We start from the raw sequence: 20,660 nt of genomic DNA on the forward strand, positions 1-20,660 counted from the left end.
CAGAGGGCCGGAGGGAAATAGCCTGAAAATCAGTTTTGCTCAGCCAAGATAACAGATTTGTGAGCTGTGTCCTTCAGTGTGAGCCAAGGGGCGCCATCTTGACCCCAGGTTTCCGCAAGGGCTACCCCCAAAGGGAGGACGCACAGAAAGCTAAGGGGAAATGTGCTTCTAGAGCAGATGTGCCGGTCACTCTGTCTTCCCAGCCTAGTTCTTGAGAAAGGGGCAGGGTTAGATGGAGCTGTTGCCATTAGATGAGGAGCAGTGATCGGAAGGAGCCTAACATGGAATTATAGGTGGTTACAAGCAAGAAGAGGAAGGAAGGAAGGAAGGAAGGAAGGAAGGAAGGAAGGAAGGAAGGAAGGAAGGAGAGTGGTGGGGAGGGAGGAAGAAAGGGAGGAAGGGGACAAAAGAAGAAAGAAGGGAGAGAAAGGAAACGAGAAGAGAAGAAGAAAGGAAATGAAGAGGAAGGGAGGGAAAGGGAAGAGAAATGAAATAATAAGCAAAAGATAAGGGAAGATTACACTTTGAGAGAAAAAACATTATAAAAAATAGATGAAATTGTTTTTTCAATTTTTCTGCACTCAGTAAAAATAAAAAGAACATGGAATCTTGTAAAACAAGCTCAAAGTAGAGCACAAGAGATCAACAAAGCGGTCCTAGTAAAAAAGGGAAAAACAAAAATTAAGCAGGCAGAGTTAAAGAAATTAATCACAGAAACAATGGTACCATTATAAAATTATAATCCCACGAGGAGCAGTAGAAGGAGCCCAGACTTTGCTGAGGCTCTCTGACTGAAGGAAAGGGGTGGAGGAAAACCAGGAAAACGATTGAAGTGATTTGAGAGGATGGTGAATAAGAAGGACGGATTATAGGTATACAACAAAGGCATAATGAATAGTCCTAAAGAAGAGAGAAGAATCGGAACAGAAAAAACATCAAAGACGAATAGGAGAAAAATTCCTTTAGGGAAGATATGAATCTGCAACTTAGGCGCTATGTGTGAGAGAAATAGTAGTAAAATATTAAGACCGAGAAATAACCTAATAGTAATATCCTAATGAAGTTATAGGAATCAAGGATTCACCAAGCCAATGAAGGCTCCTGCCAGCATCTAGGTAGAGAGCCTGTCACCCATAATGAAAAACAAATCAACATGCCCTCCGGCTTTTACTCAACAATGCTGAAATCAAGAAGACAATAGGACGACATTTCCAAGCAATCAGGAGAGAAGGATGTCCCTTAGGATATCTTTTATGTGTAAAAGCAATAAAGGACACTCTAAAATAATGGAATAACTCAAGAATTATAGTGTTAACTAAACTTTTCTGAAAAGTCTACTTGTAGCTATAATCCAGCCAACTAAAGCATGAAATAAAATGAAGTTTTCATGAATGGGAAAAATTTTGAGTTATAATAGGACAGAACTAAATTCAGTTAAGCATAAAACAAATTAAATAAATTGAAATAGAATTATATTTAAATAACTATGGTATTTTGACTCTAAGCTAGTATAATTGCTAAATTCTTAAAATAAAAGCTATTAAAGTTAAAATAACAAGAATTTCACCATGATATCGCATGAAATAGTTCAGGGGAGGAAAGGGGTGGCAAGGGAAGGTGGCAAGTAACACCAGCATGCTAATTTTCTCCATCTCCGTAGGGGAGAGTCTGAAATAAAAGTTAACACACAATATTTCAGGATAGAAAGATGACCATCAGTAGAATTAAAAAGAGACAAGACTATCTCCACCAAATTAATCAAGAGTTAGGGACAAAAGACAGCGGGGGCCCCATATCAAAGGCAGAAATGAAGCAAACCACAATCAGCATGTATGAGTGAAAACAAAACAAGTTGACAAAAAGCTCGAGAACACATGTCTGTGATAATGAAATGAAATAAGTGTACTTATTAAATCAAAAAGACATTTCACAGTGGTAAAACAAACAAACAGTGGAACCCTACTGTCTATACCCAAAAACCAAGGGAGCCAGAACAAAAGTAAAAATATGGTACAAGCACACCAGATAATCAGAAAGCAGAGCTTGAGCCATAATGTCTGGGAAGGCTGAATTCAAGGCAAAAAGCACCAAAATGGGCAAAGAGTAACTTTGTTAAAATAATTAAGGGTACGAATTTAATGAATATATAATTCAAATAGACTTTCATGTGCTGAATACTACAGCATTAAAATATTTTTGGCCCAAAGTAGGAAAGTACAAGATGTGTCCATAGGTCTTGCATAGAAGGAAATTGCCAGAGAACTTTGAGGTGCTAAGAACAGGCAGGTTCTTACAGTCAGGGATTCCTGTACCCCACGCTAGCCCGGCATCTTCCCGCATCTTCCAGAACAGTGGCCCTGGACTTTAAAGGAGACTTTTTCCTTTCTGCATCCAAAGCTGCTCTGCAGATGGATGCAGTCCATCTTATCTTTGGCTTCTTTGTAGCCGGGCTGCTTATGGCTGAGCCCAGCTCTGTCTCTGCATTTCATTACCCTCCCAGGGCAGGAGAGGGAAGGGGGATTATTATCAGTTTCCCAGAAGAGGTTTTAAGTGTCGTCAGGCCACCTGCAGTGGATGACGCCAAACAGAGGGTCTGTTTGGTTCCCGTGTTTTAGCATGAGGCCACCAAGGTCATGCAGGACGCCATCAATGAGTTTAGTGGCACATCAGAGGAGATCCGCATCACTATTGCCAACGTGGATTTGGCCCTGAGCAAGGGCAACGTGGACATGGCACTGAGTATGCTGAGAAACATCACACCCAAGCAGCCCTGCTACATGGAAGCTAAGGAGAAGATGGCCAGCATCTACCTGCAGACCCGCAAAGACAGCCGCCTCTACATCGGATGCTACCGGTAAGCCCCACAGGCAGCACAATGACAACTTCCTCTCCAATGGTATCTTAGGGAATGTTTCCTTTAGATTGTATTTCTTCATCCTGGGACTCCAGAATGTATGCTCAGAGTGCGTTTGAGTTCTGAGGAACTGAATCAGCTCTGAGCCCTGCTCGCCTTCTCCCTCTCCCTGACCCACTCCCTGGGACTCCTTGCATAGCTCACATTCTGGTGGGAGACTGTGGGCCTGCTCCCAGGATAGACGGTGAAGGAACCATGGAAACACTTCTGCTCTGTCCTTGAGGAAATGTCAGTGACTGGGATGTGACCAGTGTGGAGTGGTTGAGGAAAGAGAGCAGGGATCTGAAGCCCCAAGCCACTGCATCTATATGATTTGGTGTTGGGACATCAGGGGCACCTTCCCAGTCCCTTTCTTCAAGCAAAACTCCATCTAGGCAATTTCAGGTGGGGGTTGGGGTTGCTGGGGGAACAGGGGAGGCTCTCCAGGAGCAGGACACCAATAAACATAGGGCGGCATGGTCAGATTGGAGTTTTAGAAAGGGCAGTGTGGTTGCCTTTAAAGAGGGGTCTGGAGGGATGGGACAGAGGCAAGAGGAACAGGTGGAGGCTCTGGCCATGGGCCAGATGACGGATGAAGGGAGCCTGACTGAGGGAGCTAGCACAGTGCCTCATGCACAGTGGGCCTTTCAGTAAATGTTGATGAATGAATGAATGTCAGCCATAATCCATGGGGAAGAAGAGGAGATGGACTCAGGAATATGAGGGACGCACAGGCCTGAGATAAGATTTTGGTTACCCCTGCAGTGAGCTCTGTGAACATCTGCCTGGCCCCCACACCAGCCTGCTACTGGGCGATGCTTTCATGAACATTCAGGAGGTAAGTGAGGGGCCTCGCAGCCTTGCCAAATGGCCCACAATCTTACTTCTTCAGTGAGAGAGAAGAGAAAGATCTCAAGACACTTTCCCCACCAGCCTGAGAAGGCCCTGGAGGTCTATGACACGGCCTATAGAAAGAACCCGCATGACGCCTCCCTGGTCAGCAGGATTGGGCAAGCTTATGTGAAGACCCACCAGTACACTAAGGTCAGGCTGGGCTGGGGTGGTGGTGGGAAGGAGTGGGGAAGGCCAGCCCAGCAGGGAAGGTGGAGGAGGGTGCTTGAGTTGGGGGTCTGGATGGGAAGAGAGAATGGGGTACCAAGGGGAGAACTCAGCAACTCCCCACCTCTGCCCACACCTGCTCAAGCTGAGTCTTCAGCCCTGTGCCAGTGGGCTGACGGCATTTTCATCTTAGGCTTCTATGTTCTGGAGGGACACACTAGTGTGGTGGCTGCTGAGGGGACCACCTGATAGTGTCAGGCACTCAAGTGCAGAACCAGACCTGAGGCTAATATTTCCTGTTTGCACTAAGGCAATTAATTATTATGAGGCCGCCCAAAAGATTAGTGGACAGGACCTTCTGTGCTGTGATCTGGCAGAACTGCTCCTGAAGTTAAAGAAGTTCAACAAAGCAGAAAAAGTTTTGAAGCAGGCACTGGAACATGACTTTGGTGAGGGAGCATTCTAACTCACTGCTAGCGTTTGGAGTGAGCATACCCCCCGCCACAAACCCCTTCACCCCCCATCCTGAAGTTAAAGAAGTTCAACAAAGCAGAAAAAGTTTTGAAGCAGGCACGGGAACATGACTTTGGTGAGGGAGCATTCTAACTCACTGCTGGCGTTTGGAGTGAGCATACCCCCCGCCACAAACCCCTTCACCCCCCATCCTGAAGTTAAAGAAGTTCAACAAAGCAGAAAAAGTTTTGAAGCAGGCACGGGAACATGACTTTGGTGAGGGAGCATTCTAACTCACTGCTGGCGTTTGGAGTGAGCATACCCCCCGCCACAAACCCCTTCACCCCCCATCCCCCCACCCTGCATTATCTGGGGTCCTGAACCCCACCCTCCCCACCAATCCAGCTTCCCAGGGGCCAGAGAGCACTAATTTGACTTTCCATTTATCAGTCAAAGACATCCCATCCATGATAAATGATGTTAAGTGCTTACTTCTGCTGGCAAAGATTTACAAGAGCCATAAAAAAGAAGATGTGATGGAGACTCTGAGCAAGGTAATTGACAAGTAGACTCAAGCTCTTTATCTGCCATTTCCTGATGGGGGCTGAAGGAGGAGGAAAGATAGGCTGTAGGTCTGGAAGACCCCAGACCTCTTCTTCGAAAGAGGACCTCGGCTCCACCTCTAACCTCCACCTTCCATTCCATCCCCCATCCTTGTTTGTCCAGTGATGGTGCACCAAGGTGCTCTGAACTGGACTGCCCCGGACTGACGGCTGAAGAAGGGAGGAAGTAAGAGAGTGCCTTTGTCTTCAAGGATGACGGTGGTGATAGGAATAATGACAATGACAATAGCTCCCATACACTGAAAGCTGTAAACTAGGTTCTGTACTAGGCTTTTTGCTTTCTTATTTGATTCTTAAGGTAGCACTTTGATATAAGCACTGTGACATTCCCTTCTAACAAATAAGGCTCAAAAGGTTTAGAAATGTGCCCAAAGTCCAGCACTAGCAAGTGGTAAAGCTGAGATCTGAACCAGGTCTGGCCAGTCCTGGCCCATGCTCTTTCCACACTGGGCTGCCCCTGATCCCAGAGGCCCTGACCATTCCTGTCCCGCCTTCATTACCTTTTCCACCCAGGGGAGAAGGAAGGGGTGTGGCCTTGCACTTGTTCCCAGGGTGCATTCTGTGGTTATAGAGGGAGAGCCCACTCTCTAATACTTGAGATGATTTATTCCCTTGCTTACCACTGAATTCCCATTCCTCTGGTTGGTCCTTGGGGAGCCAAGTGCTGATTCCTGCCCACTTCCTGCAACTTAACCCTGGCATTGTCGTTTCCTCTTGTCCTGATGCTCTCTGGTAACTCATCTGATCATTTTGTGTTGTGGATATCTGTGGGGGCTGCCTCAAATTCCCAGAAGGGCAACATATTCAGAACAAGTGCATCCATCAAAACACAGCCTGTGTTGGGCCCCTACTGTGTGCTTGTTCTAGCCTGTAGGGCAGCCAAAGCAAATTAGATACAGTACCTCAAGTTGTGATGGAAGCAGGTCAACAGGTAAGTACAATAGAGGGTTTTGTTTGCTCCTTTGCTTCAGCACCTGCCTCAGGAGCACTGCCAGCTTGCCTCCTATGTACTCAGCCAGTGGCCTTGCCTGTCCAGAGTGACCCAGGTTTGCTCAAGGGCACTGGAGATGCCCTTTCTAACACTGCTGGCTCTGCAATAAGAGCTTGGGACTTTCTGTGAACTGGCATGTCAGGGTCTGGATTTCCGATCCGGGCTTTGTTGGCTTCCCAAGGCTTTGGACCTCCAGTCTCGGATACTGAAGCGGGTTCCACTGGAGCAACCAGAAATGATCCCCTCCCAGAAGCAACTGGCAGCCTCCATCTGTATCCAGTTTGGGGAGCACTACCTGGCAGAGAAGGAGTATGCCAAGGCTGTACAATCTTTTAAGGATGCCGTCTCTTACTTTCCCATTGACAATAAGGTGGGTGGCCCTCGACACAAGACACTGCCCTTTCTCTCGGGGCACCATGCCTTGCTGAGCTCCTTAACCAGGTGCAAGGGCCAGTTCCTTCCCTGTCCCCCTCTGTGGAGCTGCAGGTATGGAGGGTCTTGGGAGGGCAACCAGCAGTGGCCCCTGGAGTGAGGAGCCTGCTCCAGCTGACCCAGGGCCCTTACCTGCTGCAGCCCTTGGAGTAAGGCTGGGAAGGCTCGCTTTCAACAGCCATTTGGAAGGTGAAGTGAGGAAGATGTTGCCGAAAGTCATGTTAGTCTGACATTTTCAGGTCCCTCTTGGAGGTGGGCAGATGACAAGGGCTGGAGCTGCCAGAGCTCTTTAGGCATGAAGCCCAGGCTAAACTTCTGAAAAGGCTTAGAGTCATGAAGGAGGTGTCACTCCAGATGAGGGAACTGGCTGGAGTTCTTGCTGAGAGAACAAATGAAGTGCTTAGCAATAGATCCATTCATTCATTTTGTATTCACTCATTTAACAGACATCTAATATATGCCAGGTACTGTGGTAGGCCCAGAGACACAGTGGAGCAAGACCTGGTCTCTGCCCACAGATTTCCCTTGGGCAAGGGAGTATAGACCAGAGCAGAGGTAGTTCTAATGCAGTGCAATCCATGCCTGCATGTGGAAACAGGCACTACAGGAACTCAGAGGAAGGGTACCTGCCCCAGAGACCGGGGCACAGAGCACTCAGAGGAGTGAGGCTGGAGCCTAAGCTGAAGGATGAGTATGGGTTAGGTAGGCCCCAGCTTCAGAGGTTAGTTAGTAAGATACATGATATGACTGGAGTACTGGGTGGGAGAAGGTGAGGGCCAGAGACATTAACCCCAGGGATTTGAGACATAAGTTGAAAACAGAGCTGATAGCATGAGAGAAGAGCTGTCAAGGATGATCTCAGGGTTTTCCCATGGTGTTCACTGGTTAGTTTATTATATTGGCTTTGTCCCAGGTGGTGCTGGAACTGGCACGGCTCTACCTACTCCAGGGGCACCTGGATTTGTGCGAGCAACAGTGTGCCATCCTTCTACAGACTGAACAGTACCATGAGACTGCCTCCATGGTAAGAGGCCCTGGGACCTCCTCCCTACCCTCCCTGGGGTCCCTGTGACCAGATGTAGGCTGCCTCTCAGCCCCATAACCTCAGATTCCTCGCTGACCCACCCCTGAGGGGCTGTCAGGTAGAGAAGACTTAACACTGCACCTGCTCTGCCCTTCAGCCCAGAGGGGTGGGCTGGCCAGCAGGGGGCAGCATCAACCTTCTGGGCCGGTCTAAGGGGTAGGGGTGAGGTTGATTCACTCCAAGGGAAACCACACCCACTGTAGGTGAAGGCAAGGGTGGGACAGGCTCCTGGGGCTCCATAAAGTGTGTGGAGAAGCTCTCCCCAGTCCTGCCTCTTTCCTCCCTATCACCCAAACCTCCTCAAGGGTCATCCAAGGAGCAGAGGCCAAACCCACCTCTACCTCTACTGCCTGGAGATGGCAGTTCTCAGACATGGGTGGAGGGGCTGGCTCTGTAGGCTGGTCTCTACCCCTGGCCTTACCTTCCCACTTCCATCCTCAGCCCAGCCCCCTTGCCCCTCTCTTTGGGCAGTCGCCCACCTTCTGGGTGGGAGCCTGTGGGACCCTCAGGCTTCTCCCATGAGAGCTTCTCCAAAGGCTTAGGAAGAATGACTTGGAAGTCCTTTTCTACCTTCATTCCTTACTACCACCCCCTCCCACCTCCCCACACCCATCCCCACCTCCCCCACACCCATGCAAGCATCTGTCAGGAATTCCAGAGCCTTGTGTGTTTTCTGATAGATGATGGCTGACCTGATGTTTAGAAAACAGAAATATGAAGCGGCTGTCAATCTTTACCACCAAGTCCTGGAGAAAGCGCCAGGTAATTCAGCACATCGAGACTGCCTACATCAGTTCCCACCACACAAGGTCTGCTCTCCCGGAGAAGGGTGGGCCCTCTCCCCTCCTTCCTGACTGGGCAGAGGAAGCCCCTTCCTCTCTGATTGTTCCCAGAGAGGCAGGAAACTGATAAAGACCCAATGGAACGTGCCGGCCCTTCCCATGTCCAAGGGGCCAGTTCCTGGTCTCAGGCACTTGGCACTGGACCCAGGACAGCCTGTCTCTCCCCAAATCACAGCCACTGGCGCTCAACACAGTCCCCTTCTAAGGTCACAGCCACCTGGAGAGGACTAGGAATTCTCCCCTAATGTGTAGGTCCATTCTCATTCACTACAACATAAAACCACCTCTTCTTACTGGGAAAGGGGCCAGACCTGAGACTCAGGCTGGAGCCCTAGCAGGCCCATGGCAGAGTCTGCCCGTGGGCCCAGTAGGTCACAGTGTAGGAATGTGGGTCCTGGAGCCGGGATGCCTGAGTCTAATGCTGGTTTGCCACTTATAAGCTGTGTAACCCTTGGCAAATTACTTAATTTCTCTGTGTCCCAGTGTCCTCATCTGTAAAACAAGGATGATAAGAGTATCTACCTGATCCTGTAGTTAATACATAGATAAAGAACTTAGTGCCAGGAACAATATAAGTGCTATAGGAGGGTACTTCAAAAAGTTTGTGGAAAAACAGAATTGAAAGATAATACAAATCTTTTCATGAACTTTTTGAAGTAAGTGTTGGCGGCTATTATTACTATTTTTAAGTAATTATTATTCATTCAACACTGGAGATCAGTGGAAACAGTGGAGCTGCAGGAATGTCCCCGCTCAGCTTAGATAGGCAGTGTCTCCTGGCTCCTCCTAGGGGCCCAACACACCCCGCTTCTCACCCTGCCAGGCCACAGCACCCCTGCCTGATACAGCTGTTGACTATCACAGCCTGGAGATTTCCGCTCTCTTATTTTAGACAATTTTGTGGTATTGAATAAATTAATCAATCTGCTTCGAAGAAGTGGCAGACTTGAAGATGCTCCTGCCTTCTTTGAATTGGCTGAGAAGAGATCCAGCCGGGTGACTTTGGACCCAGGGTTCAACTACTGCAGAGGTATCTACTGCTGGTGAGTTGGGCGTGGGTGTGTTGAGGGTCAACTGTGTGTAGGAGACCTTCCCTAGCAGACAGGCTAGGCTCCGGCTCAGCAGGAAGGGAGCAGAAATTCAGTCCCCAGGACAGGGAGCCGGGAGATCAGTGATCCAGACCCTGCTCTGTGCACACTCATAGAGACGCCCCTGTGTATCTCTGCACTCTCTTGGCCTCAGTTTCCCTGACTGATTCTTGGTGTTCCCTCCATTACAGGCACATGGGGCAGCCCAAGGAAGCCTTGAAGTTCCTAAATAAAGCGCGCAAGGACAGCACCTGGGGCCAGAGTGCCACCTACTACATGGTGCAGATCTGCCTGAACCCAGACAACGAGATTGTGGGTGGAGAGGCTTTCGAGAGCCTGGCGGCTGAGAGCAAGTAAGGGTCCGCGGGGACAGGGGCGGGACCCTGGGGAAGGCAGAGAGAGCCCGCGGCCTCTGGGTGGAAGCCAGGTGGGGACCAAGCGGGTAGGCTGGCGGCCTGCGTCCGACGCCCGCAGCTCCACCGACAGGAAGGAGTCGGAGCAGCACGGTGTGCGCACTGCCGAGAAGCTGCTGCGTGAGTTCTGCCCGCTCTCGGCCTTCAGCCAGACCCAGCTGCGACTGTTGCAGAGCCTCTGCCTGCTGGCCACCAGGGAGAAGGCTAACGTGGAGGCGGCGCTGGGCACCTTCATCGAGATGGCGCAGGCCGAGGTGCGCCAGCTGGCAGGGTCGGGCAGGTGGCTGGGCTGACGCCGAGGGCCAAGGCGCGCCGACGCGACGCCCGCTTCCCACCCTGTGTGCAGAAGGACAGCGTCCCCGCCCTGCTGGCCGTGGCGCAAGCCTACATGCTCCTGAAGCAGATCCCCAAGGCGCGCACGCAGCTGAAGCGCCTGGCCAAGGCCCCTTGGGCGGTGGCCGAGGCCGACGATCTGGAGAAGAGCTGGCTCCTGCTGGCCGACATCTACTGCCAGGGCGGCAAGTTCGACCTCGCCTGGGAGCTGCTGCGGCGCTGCGTGCAGTACAACCAGGCGAGGGGGCGCACTGACGTTGAGGGAGGGAAGGCTGGGAGGGGAGGGAAGGCTGGGAGGGGAGGAGGCAAAGCAGGCTGGGAGGTTCGAGGTGCGCCGGGAGGGGCGTGCGGGCTTCGGGGACAGGAGGGGAAGAAACGGGACGAGAGGATCACGTGGGCGACAGACCAGAGCAGGAACAGGGAGCACGGGCGACCGGGCAAGGCAAGAGAAGGCGCACGGAGGTCGGGCCACGCCCGGAGAAGGGAACGCTGCACGGCAGAGAGAAATTAGAAAAGTTCGTGGGGTCGAGTGGCATGCCGGAGTTTGGTCCGGCCGTGAAAGGCCTTTGCGTGCTGTGAATGGGAGGGGCAGAACAGGAGGGCAGCAGGGGTTATGCCGGCGTCGAGGCAGCCATGAGGGGGGCGCACAGTTCACCACTCGCCAAGGTGGGGGTGCGCCTGTGGTTCCTGAGCAGTTTGGGTTAATGCAGCTCACCGCCGTCCCTTGTCCTCTCTGGGTCCCACCCCGGCCCGGACCGGTGGTGGCTTCCCTTCCGAAGAGGCTCTGGCCCGCTTTGCCTGCAGTCCTGCTGCAAGGCCTATGAGTACATGGGCTTCATCATGGAGAAAGAGCAGTCCTACAAAGACGCAGTCACCAACTACGAGCTGGCTTGGAAGTATAGTCACTATGCCAACCCGGCCATTGGTAAGTCAGCCTGCCAAAATGCCTGTGGGTAGGGGTGGGAAGGAGGTGGGTGGGAGGGAGGTAGGCACGAGGACCCCCACCCTGACCCCAGAACTCCAGACCTGTCTCAGGTCATCAGGGTGCCACCCTCTGTGTTCTCCCTACCCCTGGACAGGCTTCAAACTTGCTTTCAACTACTTGAAGGACAAGAAATTTGTGGAGGCCATTGAAGTCTGCCACAATGTAAGCCACCAACATTGGTAGGGAGGGCCTGGTGTCGTGGCGGGGACCCCTGCCTGATGGTGCACGCCCATTCTCTCTCCTTTCCAGGTCCTGGCAGAGCACCCCAACTACCCCAAGATCAGAGAGGAGATTTTGGAAAAGGCCCGAGGGTCCCTGAGGCGCTAGCCTGGAGAGGCCATCAACCTACAGAAGTTTCCTGGAGGGGTGGGAAGTGTGTCAGTGAAGAGGGGATTCAGAAAATGACCTATTCTGCCCCGTTTCTATATTGGATGTGGTTTATTTTGAATCACCTCATCTGGCCTAAGGGGCACCCCAAAGCTTAAAGGCATTTTTAAAGCACAAGAAGTAATTTTGCTCTGGGGAAGAAAGACATCAACTAGCCTAGCTTCTGCTGGGCTTACTGGGTACTTTCTAATAGGCCCCACTTTGTTTCCCTCTGGGGGCTCCCAGTGGAGTGGCCGTTTAAAAATGCCCTACAGCTATTTTAAATTGTTGTATCAGCCCCTAAATGCCTGTCCGTCCTGTCTGGTCCCCAGCACTCTGGAGCTAAAGAGCAACTGTTACTGCCTGCCACACTACCCACTAAGTCTGCCCTGGCTGTGGTCCCAGCATGCTGTGGGCAGTGGGCCCAAACAGGAGAACCGGCTGCAGAGGGCCACCATAGCTGAGACCCTGTGCAAGAGGGACTGCAGGTTGCAAAGGCCATTGTCGCACCCTGTCCATACATTCTGCACCCGTTTCCCCCTCAAGTCTTCAGCTGGCTTCTGCTGGTCCTCACCAGTTTGAGACAAACCTGACTACCCTTGCCTGGTACAGGGAAATACATTCCAAGAGAAAATAGTTCCCACGTCAGCTTTTGTAAAAGACACTGGCCAACTAATTCATCCTCCAGAAACACTTTTAATGCCTAAGGGGGCAAATGCAGTGGTCCCTATTTAGATGAATAATGTTAATTGTAACTGGCAAGAGGGTGACAGAGGTCATCTTTGCTGTGCTCCCAGTACCGCTCTTCCTGTTTTTCAGGATGGCAATAATGGGCCAGTCTGGCCTCAGGGGAAGAAACTCTGAACCGGGAGTCAGGCATCCTTGGATCTCCCCTTGTGACCTTCCCAAGTCCCTTTGGGTCCCAGGGTCCCCATCTGTGGCAGGAAATTAGACGAGATCTCTTTCCCAAATCATGTTACAACTCTCTGCCAGTGATATACAGCAAACATTTTAAACTTTAATAACTAGGTGTTTGTACATCACATTTATATAATAGAGAAAAATAACTAGCACAACAAATTCGTGAATTCATGGGTCCTGTTCCATAGGCTGGGTCTAACTTATATGGCAGAGTTTTTAAGAGAAGTTGTCTAGGGCTAAGGTTTGGGAACAGTGAACAGTTAAGGGGCCCTTTTAGAACATGAGTTGTCCTCAATGGCCTGAGCCTTGTTTTATAACATACTGCTGATCACGTGCATGGCCTCTTGGTATGAGTCGGTGATCTGGAATGCTTTCCCCGGGTTACTACCATCTTTCCTGTGGGAAAACCCAGTCCCTTTTCCTGTGATCTGCTTTACCACCCAGTTTTGTTGGAACAGGTTTGTTGAGAGGCAGATCTGTCTGTATGGGGAATGATGCTGTAAAGGGATTGTGCATTAATCACATTTTTGTTGCTGTGGAAGCTAAGTTGTCTTCATTTACCTCAAAAAAAAAAAAAAAAAAAAAAAAAAAAAACCCAAGAATTGACCCTGAACACCAAGATTATGGGTTTGGATCCCCACACCAGCCAGCTGCAAAAAAAAAAAAATTGACCCTGTGGCCTTAGATGGGAATAGGCAGGTCTCAGTCCAGCCATGGACTGAGTCCAAAGGGTGGGAGCCTGCAGGGGCATCCAGCTGGGGTAATGGAGCTAATGAGGCTGCTCCCTAGACCCCCAGGCTGGTCAGACCCTCAGAGTCCTGGGAGAGACCCAGGCTTGGATCAAGCATGCTGAAGCAATCTCTGCAAAAGGATCTCCAGGCACCAGTGAAGGAGAGGAGACAGAACAACTGAATATACTAGAGTATACTACCCTAAGAAACCCAAGGCCTAACTAGCCCTGGCTAAGCTGGTTACAGGGGCATGCCACTTCACCATAGGCCACACTCCAAGCCATGAGTCCTCTAGTGGCCACTGATATGGCTGTGTGGCCATGTCCATGTGTTTCCAGAGGCAAGAGACAGATACCTAAAGGGTGACAGGACCGACAACAACAACAACAAAAGGATTAAACATATAGAAAGAGTGGCAGGAACATGAAAATCAAGTGGAAGTTGCAAACATGTACACAGGGCTTGCATGTTCCAGGCACTTCTACATGCTTTGTTTATATGAACCAAACAAGCTTATGAGGAGTGCAGTTTTATTTACACAGAATTCAGGAAACCCAGGCACAAAGGGTGTAAGCAATTTGCATAAATCACCTCACTAGGTAGTAAAAAAGCTGGGATTTGGGTCTGTTCTCTTACCAGTAAGCCAAAGATGAGTGAGCCCAGCACAGACCAAGAGGCATAGAATTGGAGCAAGGAGAACCAAATCAAGTCCTCTTTGGTGGTTGCCCCTTCCTGCACTACATCCTTCCTAAGGGAGAGGTCGACCTTACTTCTCAGGCCCCCAGACTGGGGCTCCCCAGAGCAGGGTGCGGTCTGCTCCTCTGGCCTGCAGCCCAGCTGGGCTGCCCGAGACAGGTCAGACAGGTCTGGCTGGTGCAGACAGTGAGGTTCTGTAGATTGGTGCTCCAGTCCCCAGGGACCACAGCTGCTGAGCTCATTGCCCTGTCCCCACTCAGGTGGGTGACTTTACCCAGAGGGCCAGGCTGCAGCTCAGTGTGGGTACATGGGAAGGAGGGTGCCCTCACCTATCCCAAGCAGATGGCCCATCCCAGAAGAGTAACCTGCTGCTGCTCCCCACTACCACCCCAGATGACCACTGGAGAGGAATGGGTTAATCCAAAGGAAAAACCGCTCCATCTCCCAGGCCAGCCTCTCAGGTGGCTTCCTGCATCCAAGTTGACTGGCCTGCCTGGAAAAAGGCCCAATGTGCTGTGTGCCCCTAATCCTACCCTGCAACACAGCCTAACTGTGTCCCTGCTGCCCTGCAGGGCCTTTCTCCCTTCCTTCCCCACTGCCTCCTGAGTGTGTATCTGTGCTTCCATCCCACAAATGCAGACCACACTGTTAAAAATAGAGCCTCTTTATTGGTACCTGTAAGCTCAGGTACAAGGTGTTCCCATAAGCACGCAGGCTGGCTAGGCCTCCTAGGCAAGGGGACAGGCCCAGAGCCTGGGTTTCTTGGCACAGACAGAAAAATGAATAAATTAGTTCTGACACTCAAGGACAATATAGAAATTACGATGCAAAATTCAACATCAGCAAATGAAGGGCATAAAAGCCCTAAGGAGCCACCTCTCATCAACTGGCCTCAGGATACAGGCAGGTGGGCCAGGCTGGAGTGCAGTGCCCAGAAAGCCCTGAGATAGTAGTCTGGGGCATGCTTCCTGCCCGAGGCAAGCCCCTTGCCTTTCTGGGCCTCCTGCTTCTCCATTCTACAGAGATGGGTCTGGAATAAAAACTGTGGCCTTTGGGGAGGGGGAAGATGGGGCAGAGGGCAGGAAACAGAGGGTGCCAGGTGGAGCAGAAGGGAGTTTTGGTCACAGCTGGTCAGCCCAGCCCCTCCCCCTGCCCAGCCCCTGCCTGCTCAGCCATCCAGGAGTTAGGCAGCTGACACAGATCACAGGGCTTGAATCCACACCTGGTCTACACCAAAGCCCAGGAAGGGCAGGGTGTAGGATGACAAGGCAAAAAGGACTCAAAATGGTCTGTGCCCACCCTGCCCCAGCACTGCTCGCCAGCCAAAGAGGAGAAGCCAAAGCCTCTCAGTCTCCAAATAAATTATGGAAATAAATTAGTTTTCACAGTCCAAAGGATTTACCACCCAAGGGTCTAGAGCTCAGAGTAGCAGAAGCCCTAAGAAGTGACTGATTTCAGCCCTCTCGCTGCTTTTGGGCTAAGAAACATCATATGAAGACCGAAAAGGTTTCTGCCAAGCTCCAGGGCAGCCACATCATCTCCTCCTCCTGGCACACACTGGAGGTGGAAGAGCATTGTGTGGGTGTCGCAGGGCAGGCAGCTGAAAGGGGAAGCTCTCTCCCACCCCCCACCCTCTCTTCACAAAAAAGTTTTAAAAATAAATAAATAAATCCAGAGTATTGCATGAAAACCAGGAATGCCCACACGGCACCTGTGGGTGAGCCAGCCAATGGGAGACTATTACATACAGATATTGGGGAGCCCCCAAATTACAGAAAAGCAGCAACAGGCCTCCCAAGGCTGGGAAAAGGCATCCTAGTCTTCACACTGGCATAGGCTCCATCAGAGACAGTGGGGCACTGTCTTCAAACTGGCTGTCAATGAAGGGAGCTAGGGCTTCAGCAGCTGGCTCAGACAAGCCCATGAGGGTCTCCAAGAAGCAAGTGCTGGTGTCCCCAGGTGGAGAGAGGCCAGGCAAGGGGAAGTGGGGTGCCTCGAGGCCATCCAGGCTGTCAGACACCTTCTGGGAGGTGTAGTGAGGCCCCAGACTATAATCTGGCAGAGACTGGAGTAGCTCAAAGGAGTCGCAGGAAGACAAACTGAGGTCCACTGAGCTGCACTGACCAGCGTCCACGCTGGGCGGCACTGAGGTGCCGGGGAGGCTGCCTTCTCTCAACCCTTCAAGGCCACCACTAAGGAAGCAGCTGGCATCTAGGTTGGCATTTTCATCCAGGATGCATGATATGAGGCTAGAGCCAGAACAGCTGTGGGTCCAGCTGGCCAGGCCACTGGGGTCACCAGTACCAAAGATGTCAGCTGGGTGGAAGCAGCTGAGGTTGTCCAGGTTCCTCACACCCCCTTCTTCCTCCTCCCCACCAAGGTCAGAGTCACTGAAACTCAGGATTCGCACCAGGCTGTCATCATTCACTCCAGGCTGGAAGCCAGAACCAGGCAGGCCTGGGTGGCTGGAGTGGTTGGGGGCCTCGCTAGTGCCCGATGCTGAGGAAGACGCTGTGGAGGAATCGGTCATGTCACTGCTGCAGCTGTTGTCTCCCAGTTCGCTGGTCATGGGGGGCTTGGCCAGTGGGAAAGTGGGGACCAGGGCTTGCTCGCCAGGGCTGGGTGGGCTGCCCTGCACAGGGGTCTCCAGCTCCCCAAGGCTCTCAGCCCCCTGCTCCAGCTGCAGGCGGGTGAGCGTGTGGATGAAATGGGTCTGAACTCGCGCCTGATTAAATTCCACACGGCCCTTGGGGTTCTCACAGCCCTCCCTGCAGCAGCCACAGGGGAATGCTGTGTGGTCCATCTGCAGAGAAAATAAAGGCACAAGTGAGGATTCCATGGAGAACAAAGAAGCCCCCACGCTCAGGATCCCTATCCCAGCCCACTCCAGCCACCGCACCTGGCACTTGATGCCTGCCAGGCTGCAGCTGCAGGTCTCGGGGTCACAGACCCTATCGCAGCGACAGCCACAGTCCTCCCGGGATTGGCGCAGTGCCTGCAGCTCCTGCTTCTCCTCACGATCGATCCTTCGCACGCCGGCAGCCCGCAGCAGAGCCCGCCGTCGCCGGGCTGGGTAGGGCTGTAGGAAGTTCACTTCTTCCAACCGGCCACTTGCCATGGCCACTGCCAAGTCCTCCTCCACAGAGGCATCGTCAATGGCATCCAATGTAAGCGGTTGGTCTGCTTCTTCCTTGGGTACCCCAGTTACTGAAAGCTGCATCCACAGGAGAAAGGGATGTGAGAGGCATGGCCTAAACCCCACAGTCACTCAACAAATGCTCCCCAAGAGCTTTCTTGATGCTGGGCACTGTGGATACAACAGTCAACAAGACAGCAAAGAACACTGCCCTTGGGGCATTTGCAAAGAGATGTGCTATTCTTGTTATCTGCCAGGTCATGGACAACCCCCTCCCCTAGCCAGACAGATATATACCGTCCCAATGTCACATCAACTCCATATCCTCCTCCCCATAAGGTCAGACAGATTCAGGCACCATGCCCACAGTCCCTATGGCAAACAGACATGCACCCCTACATGCCTCCCCTCTGTCTGCAGATAATCCAGGCAACAGACTCTCATCAAGCCAATCAGTGGGTCCATGGGCCTATAATGAGCAAATCAGCACCCACCCCAAATGCCCCCCTCCCCTCCAGGTTAAGACTCAGGAGCTGCCTGAGGGTGTGGGCAGTGGAGAGGGGTGTCTGTACCGTCCGTCGTAGTGTCTCCAGCTTTTCCTCTTTCAAGTGCTGGCGGAGCTTCTCACATCGTGCCCGGGCTTGCTCCTGTGTAAACTCGGCCAAGGAGAAGTGGCGGCAGGCGCTGTGTCGAGGGGCCATGCCCAGAGTACAGCCACCACGGCTGGGCACGCTGGTGAAGCCCTGGCACCGAGGAAAGTAGAAGACGGTGATGCCATCAAAGACTACGTGGCGTGGGCGCTTCCGAGGAGCCCGCTTCAGGATGGATGGGGCTGGAAAGCAGGCAGGGAAGGGGCAGAGATTATTCCTCTGTGAGGCACAGCATAACCTCCAGGGAGATCATACCGAACTGTCTCTCCTCACACCTATTCCCACCCTTACATATACCTAGAAAAAAGAAATGGATCTGAATTTAGGAGCCAGCCTGGCTGGGACTGAAGCTGGTAAAACTGAACACCAAACTCATGTCAATGCTGACTTACTGCTCTTTACTAGTGCAAAAGGCAGTAAGAATAAACATCTTTCCAATCTTTATTAACCATTTGGAGGTCCTTTGTGCAGTTTTCTATTGTTTCTTATTGATTTGTAAAAGCTCTTATTATATGATGTTAGAGACGATAATCATCTCTCTAACCTATCTGTGCATATATTTTAGTTTTTTATTTTTGTTCATGGCGCTTTATAAACTAACTTTTAAGATTTATATAATCAAAACTATACTGATCTTTTCCTTTATAGCTTGTGTTTTGTAAAAGGCTTACAAAAGCCTTCCCTTTATAAGTTATTGGTTGTATATTGATTAGTAAGTTATGTATTGGTATATTCAATACATATTTTGATATATTATTGATTTTTATTAGGTTAACCACAAAGTGGTCAATCATTGGCAATTCCATATATTTCAACTTAATATATTAATTTTGTACCCAGCTACCTGAGGGAATTCCCTTCTAAAAGGTTTTCTTTTTGTACTGTTAGAGTCTGTGTGCTAAAAATCATACTCTTTACGTATAATGCCCAGGTACACATACAGTACATAAAAAGGTAAACAGCATATCTGTGGTATTAAAATGACATGGTGAGGGTGATTAGGAAGAAAACGTCTAAAAAGCCTCCTCGAGGTTGGCGGGTAGGGGTAGGAATAATGCAAAATAAGGTTGGTTGAGAAACACTGCTCTAGGGCCATCTTTGTCAGTTTGGAATCAGAATTACACGAGCTTGAAAAGTAACCGGGAAAAAACGCTTTTTAGTATGTTCAGGCAAAGCCGAACAGCACTTCAACAGGAGAGGGACCGGCTCGACAGGCCCCGTGGCAGGTGGAGAAGTGTGGGGTGTGGAACCCCAGCAGCTCAGTTTGGAGGAGGGCAGGGTTCACGCAGGAGAAACGAAACTGGAACAGAGGGGAGGGGCCAGGGCGGGAAGGCCCCGGGGCCACTCTGAGGAGCAAGCGACATTCTGGACCTCATTACCCCCAAGGTCAAAAGTAAACCAAACTGGGCCCAGGTGCCTCTGGACAGTGGACATTGAATGACCACTGTGTCATGGAGAGTGGACATGGCAGGGAGCCAGGTAAGTGGACAAAGCATAGGAGATACAGCCATGGGGACACAACCTCCAGAGGCCAAAATGGTTTAGTCAAGGTCTTCCAAATTTCATCTTTCATGGAGGAGGAAGGGATGTGGTGGGGTTCCCAGGGGAAAGAGGACTCACGGGTGAAACTTTGGGGGCCACAGACATCACGGTCAGGTAGGGGCGTCTGATCCCAGGGGCCCTCCTCTTCTGAGTCCCAGGCAGGGGACACCGAGGAGCTCCGGGAGCAGGAGGGAGAGTGGCAGCTGGAGGAGGAGCAGAATGAGAAGTCGTCCTCGTCCAGCTGGTCAAATTTCCTCTTCAGCAGCCCAGTCATGGTGGTGCAGGGGTGCTCTGGGGTCTCAGGACAGAGAACCTGGAATGGAAATGAGAAGGTTGCAGCAGCAGGTGTTGACAGAGGGCAGGAGGTGGGCTTAGCCATGACTGCCATCCCTCCTGCTTACCCAGCACGAGGTCCCAGCCCCAGCCTGCAGAGCTCTACGTGCAGGGGCACGGTCTCCAGGAGGCTCCCCTACACAAGACATAGCACCTCCCTCCCCGCAAATGAATGTACAAATCCTTGCCCTGGTACTTCCACACTCCCACCACCTCTGCCCAGAGTCTTCCCAGGAAACTACAGACACCTTCCTCACCACCTCCTACAACCCACCTATACACACATGCATCCACACCAGCAGGGGCAGGAGGCAGACAGATCAACAGATGGACTGACAGACTTCGGCCAGGCCTCGCTCATTCCCCGACAGGAATCCTGGGGGCTGACTCACTGCTGGGTGATTCACACAGCTCGCATCTGTGCGCCTTTGTGTGTGTGCTTGGCCGTCTGCACCCGCACCGCCCTGGCTCTGCTTCCCCCCCACCGTCCTCCTCCAGCACACCCACACAGACCCACCATCCTGCTCCAGGGCCAGGCTGACTGGGCACTCTGGGGAACACCCTGGCTCTGACATTGGCTCCCATTCCCAAAAGGAGGCCTTTCCTGAGCCCCTCCTCTGCCTATGATGAAGCTTCTCAGACTTGCCCTCAGAAAGCCCCGCCTTGTGGGAGAAAAGTCCCCTGCCTCCAGACCTGAGTATGTGACCCAGCAGCTCAGGTTGTCTCTATCTTGTTAGATCTTAAAAATTTACCTATGTCTTGCCTTCTACTCCAATATCTAACCTGTTTGTTTGAATTAACCTCCTATGGAAATGATTTTTCCCTTTTAAAAAAACTCTTCTGGGGCCGGCCCGGTGGCGCACTGCTACAGTGCGCCGCTTGGGAAGCGCAGCGGCGCTCCCGCCGAGGGTTCGGATCCCACATACAGACCGGCCGCTCACTGGCTGAGCGAGGTGCGGGAGCAACACCGAGGGTTGTGATCCCGTAGCCGGTCCCCCGGTACGGGCGCAACACTGAGGGTTGCGATCCGTTGCCGGTCACGAAAAAAGACAAAAAGGAAAAAAAAAAAAAAAAAAAAAAAAAAAAAAA

General features: G+C 51.5%; 2 protein-coding genes across 3 annotated transcripts in view; one reads left to right on the top strand and one right to left on the bottom strand.

The window, feature by feature from the left end:
* The window catches only part of TTC21A (tetratricopeptide repeat domain 21A), a 36,401-nt gene extending 23,377 nt beyond the window's left edge, over nt 1-13,024 (top strand). For both annotated transcript variants that reach the window (XM_008586391.1, XM_008586390.1), the window contains 15 exons: nt 2,616-2,854; nt 3,659-3,731; nt 3,827-3,937; nt 4,263-4,401; nt 4,856-4,959; nt 6,201-6,389; nt 7,365-7,475; nt 8,216-8,297; nt 9,270-9,420; nt 9,657-9,818; nt 9,940-10,132; nt 10,225-10,449; nt 11,016-11,136; nt 11,291-11,358; nt 11,446-13,024. In XM_008586391.1, the coding sequence (XP_008584613.1) occupies nt 2,616-2,854; nt 3,659-3,731; nt 3,827-3,937; nt 4,263-4,401; nt 4,856-4,959; nt 6,201-6,389; nt 7,365-7,475; nt 8,216-8,297; nt 9,270-9,420; nt 9,657-9,818; nt 9,940-10,132; nt 10,225-10,449; nt 11,016-11,136; nt 11,291-11,358; nt 11,446-11,523 (2,046 nt within the window). In that variant the 3' untranslated portion in view covers nt 11,524-13,024. The remainder of the gene's footprint in view (nt 1-2,615; nt 2,855-3,658; nt 3,732-3,826; nt 3,938-4,262; nt 4,402-4,855; nt 4,960-6,200; nt 6,390-7,364; nt 7,476-8,215; nt 8,298-9,269; nt 9,421-9,656; nt 9,819-9,939; nt 10,133-10,224; nt 10,450-11,015; nt 11,137-11,290; nt 11,359-11,445) is intronic.
* Nucleotides 13,025-14,558: 1,534 nt separating this feature from the next.
* On the bottom strand, nt 14,559-19,686 carry CSRNP1 (cysteine-serine-rich nuclear protein 1). The gene is made up of 4 exons (XM_008586392.1): nt 19,317-19,686; nt 17,619-17,878; nt 16,810-17,124; nt 14,559-16,713 (listed from the first exon to the last, which is right to left on the bottom strand). Exons 1-4 carry the CDS (start codon nt 19,624-19,626, stop codon nt 15,733-15,735), a joined length of 1,866 nt encoding a protein of 621 aa, XP_008584614.1. The 5' UTR covers nt 19,627-19,686; the 3' UTR covers nt 14,559-15,732.
* Between the last annotated feature and the right edge of the window lie 974 nt (nt 19,687-20,660).

This window comes from Galeopterus variegatus, unplaced genomic scaffold (genome assembly GCF_000696425.1).
Source record: "Galeopterus variegatus unplaced genomic scaffold, G_variegatus-3.0.2 Scaffold3971, whole genome shotgun sequence".
NCBI lineage: Eukaryota > Metazoa > Chordata > Mammalia > Dermoptera > Cynocephalidae > Galeopterus > Galeopterus variegatus.

Coding starts and splice junctions, on each gene's coding strand:
- CSRNP1 (XM_008586392.1), bottom strand. CDS start 19,626: ATGGCAGTCATGGCTAAGCCCACCTCCTGCCCTCTGTCAACACCTGCT. Junction 17,879..19,316: donor TGGCCCCCAAAGTTTCACCC/GTGAGTCCTCTT, acceptor CCTGCTTTCCAG/CCCCATCCATCCTGAAGCGG. Junction 16,714..16,809: donor TGGCAGGCATCAAGTGCCAG/GTGCGGTGGCTG, acceptor TTTTCTCTGCAG/ATGGACCACACAGCATTCCC.